Raw genomic sequence first — 2613 nt, forward strand, 5'->3', positions numbered from 1 at the left:
TGAAAGTGAAAAGGACTAGGACCATACCTAAACGGGTCCTCCCCAAATTGGATAGCCAAAGGAGAATGATCCGAAGTAGTACGCGCCAAAACCTGATAAAAAACAGTAGGAAAAGAGTTAAGAAAATTAGTATCAATGAAACAACGATCTAACCTTGACCAACTGCGAGCTAATCCGCCTTGACCATTACACCAGGTCATTTTCGGTCCTTTAGAGCACATATCTATTAGGCCGCAAGAATGAATGCACTGATTGAAATCTTCCATGGCTGTGAAAGGTCGAGGACAGCCACCAACTCTTTCCGAATCATCTTTAATAATATTGAAGTCCCCGCAAATGACCCACGAAATACTAGCAGTCCTCATCATTTCCAAATCCGCCCAAAGAGCTTTCCTTTCCATTTGAGTACACTTTGCATAAATAATGGTGAGAAGAAAAACATGACCATTCTCCTCAACTTTCACAGTAATAAACTGGTTAGAGCCTGCAACCCATTGAACCGACACCCCCGACTTCCAAAGTAACCAAATTTTCCCTCCAAGCACCTCATTAGTGACAAAGAAATCACAATTGAGTCGTCCCAAATAAAACGGAATTCTATCCTCCAACAAAAAAGGCTCAGCCAAAGCTAAAATATTAGGACGATAAGTTTTTAGAATTTTCCTCAACCGCGTATAAGAAGTGCCAAAGCCTCTAATATTCCAAAAAATAAAAGGACTAATCATAAATTAAGTTTGGAAGGGTGAATTACCGCCCTGGTGGAGCTCCTTCTATTAATTTTATCCACAGGCTTATTGGGACCCTCTAAATCGGTGCTGTAGTCCTTGCTCATGTCCTCCTTTAATTTATCTCTTTCACTTTCTTGATCGGAATGGGAAACATAAATCATATCCGTATGTCTTTCCTCATCTACAGCCTTGAGTTTTTCCCTTTGTGCAACCACATTAGGCCCTTCCAAATTATCAAGATCGATATTCTCATTTTCACAGGACCCCAAAACCGGCCTAGTAAATTCCGCTTGATGCCCATTAAAATCCAAAACAGGACCCTTCTCTAATTCCTGCACCTCACTTAAATGGACGTGTTGCATTTTCATTGCACCCTGCAGGCCCAAGATCTCCACTTGCATATCAGATTCCTAACCATCACCTACACCATCTGGTCCACTCAAAATTCTGCAATCTGTTTCTTCTTCATGCACGCCCTGGATCAAATTCTGCACCTCCTCATGAGCACATTTCAGACTCTGAGCAACCAAAGAAACTTCAGCTTCCTTTTCAACAATTTTCTCAATAACCGAAGAGCCTCCTGCTTCCTTCTCACCAGATTTCTCACTTGTCGAAAACCCTCCTACGGCATTCATAGTGTTGACACTGAGTTCAATCCCATCAGTTTCAATCGGCTTAGAAATAATTTCTTCCACTTCTAAACCATCGGTTTCAATTGGCTTAGGAATTAGTTCTTCCACTTTAAACCCTTCTTTCTCCATATTTGTTTTGACACCTTTATTAACCCAAACCAAGCTGCCCTTCCCTTTTTTATTCTGGTCATTACCTCGGCGACAGGTCTTCAAGTTATGGCCTTGGCATCTGCAGTTAGAGCAGTAAGCGGGCAGTGTTTCATACACTACCCCTTGCCGTCGACTTCCAAGTAAACCAGGACTTCCTATCCAAAAATGTAGAATAGGATCCTTGGATGCAGTCACCTCAAGACACACCCTTGCTCCATCTGTTCGGGTTGCGCACTTCGTCGAATTATCACGGCGAATGAATCTCCCAATCGGTGCTGTCAAAACCTTAAGAATTGAAGCATGGAAAAAATTTGGAGGAAGTCCTGGTAAAAAGACCCAAATCGGAACAAATGGGGACTCAAAGCTTTCATCAAAATCTAGTTTCCCAACCATTAACGTCACAAGAATCTCTTGAAAGTGCTTTATTGAAGTCATCCTCGTTGGACATTCGGATAAAAACATGGCGCGGTTGCTGCATGGAGGAGACAACTGGCATGCTGGATAGACCCCATCTAGATCGAATGAACACACGGATATCATCAAGTGAAGGTCGTGGGTGGAGGAATTTGATCACCATTGAGTATCGGAAAGGAGAAGCAGTGCGCTCAATCTCCTCTGCCGAGGAGTGAAAAATGATTTCTCCATCTACTATTTTTGGAGGACGAAAAGCCACCTCCATCTCAGGTAGGGGTTGTGGAACGACCGAAACCATGTCAGCGAAGGACCTGTAGGGGCCAGTCAGAGGCTGCAAAACCCCGTCGGCGGCCATGCAAAACCACGTAAGGGTTCAAACCCTAGCAGAGCGAAAAGAACGTATATATGGAAAGTTTTATGCTGAAGGTAAATTATATAAACAATGGGTTCTATAGAGAGCTTGCTAGTGCCAGCCCAGATGACGGAGGGGCCTACAAGATCTCTGTCCGAGGAGTACCCATTGTATTTTCACGGGATGGACTTGCTGAGCATCTCGGTATTCCTAGACTGCCAGATGCATATCTGAATGTGGTGCCTAGAGAGTCTGATCCTTCAGTTGAGGCGGAGACAGCTGAGGAGGAGGCATCAGTTTATATTGATAAGGTTGATACCCTTGCTGATCATGAGGT

At 43.6% G+C, this 2613-nt stretch overlaps 1 protein-coding gene across 1 annotated transcript; it reads right to left on the reverse strand.

Moving 5' to 3' along the window:
* Positions 1 to 1138: 1138 nt before the first annotated feature.
* LOC122276793 lies at positions 1139 to 2279 on the reverse strand. The gene is made up of 2 exons (XM_043086697.1): positions 1901 to 2279; positions 1139 to 1833 (listed from the first exon to the last, which is right to left on the reverse strand). Exons 1-2 carry the CDS (start codon positions 2277 to 2279, stop codon positions 1139 to 1141), a joined length of 1074 nt encoding a protein of 357 aa, XP_042942631.1.
* Between the last annotated feature and the right edge of the window lie 334 nt (positions 2280 to 2613).

Source organism: Carya illinoinensis, chromosome 9, assembly GCF_018687715.1.
Source record: "Carya illinoinensis cultivar Pawnee chromosome 9, C.illinoinensisPawnee_v1, whole genome shotgun sequence".
NCBI classification, from domain to species: Eukaryota; Viridiplantae; Streptophyta; class Magnoliopsida; order Fagales; family Juglandaceae; genus Carya; species Carya illinoinensis.

Coding starts and splice junctions, on each gene's coding strand:
- LOC122276793 (XM_043086697.1), bottom strand. CDS start 2,279: ATGGCCGCCGACGGGGTTTTGCAGCCTCTGACTGGCCCCTACAGGTCC. Junction 1,834..1,900: donor AGATTCTTGTGACGTTAATG/GTTGGGAAACTA, acceptor TCTTTTTACCAG/GACTTCCTCCAAATTTTTTC.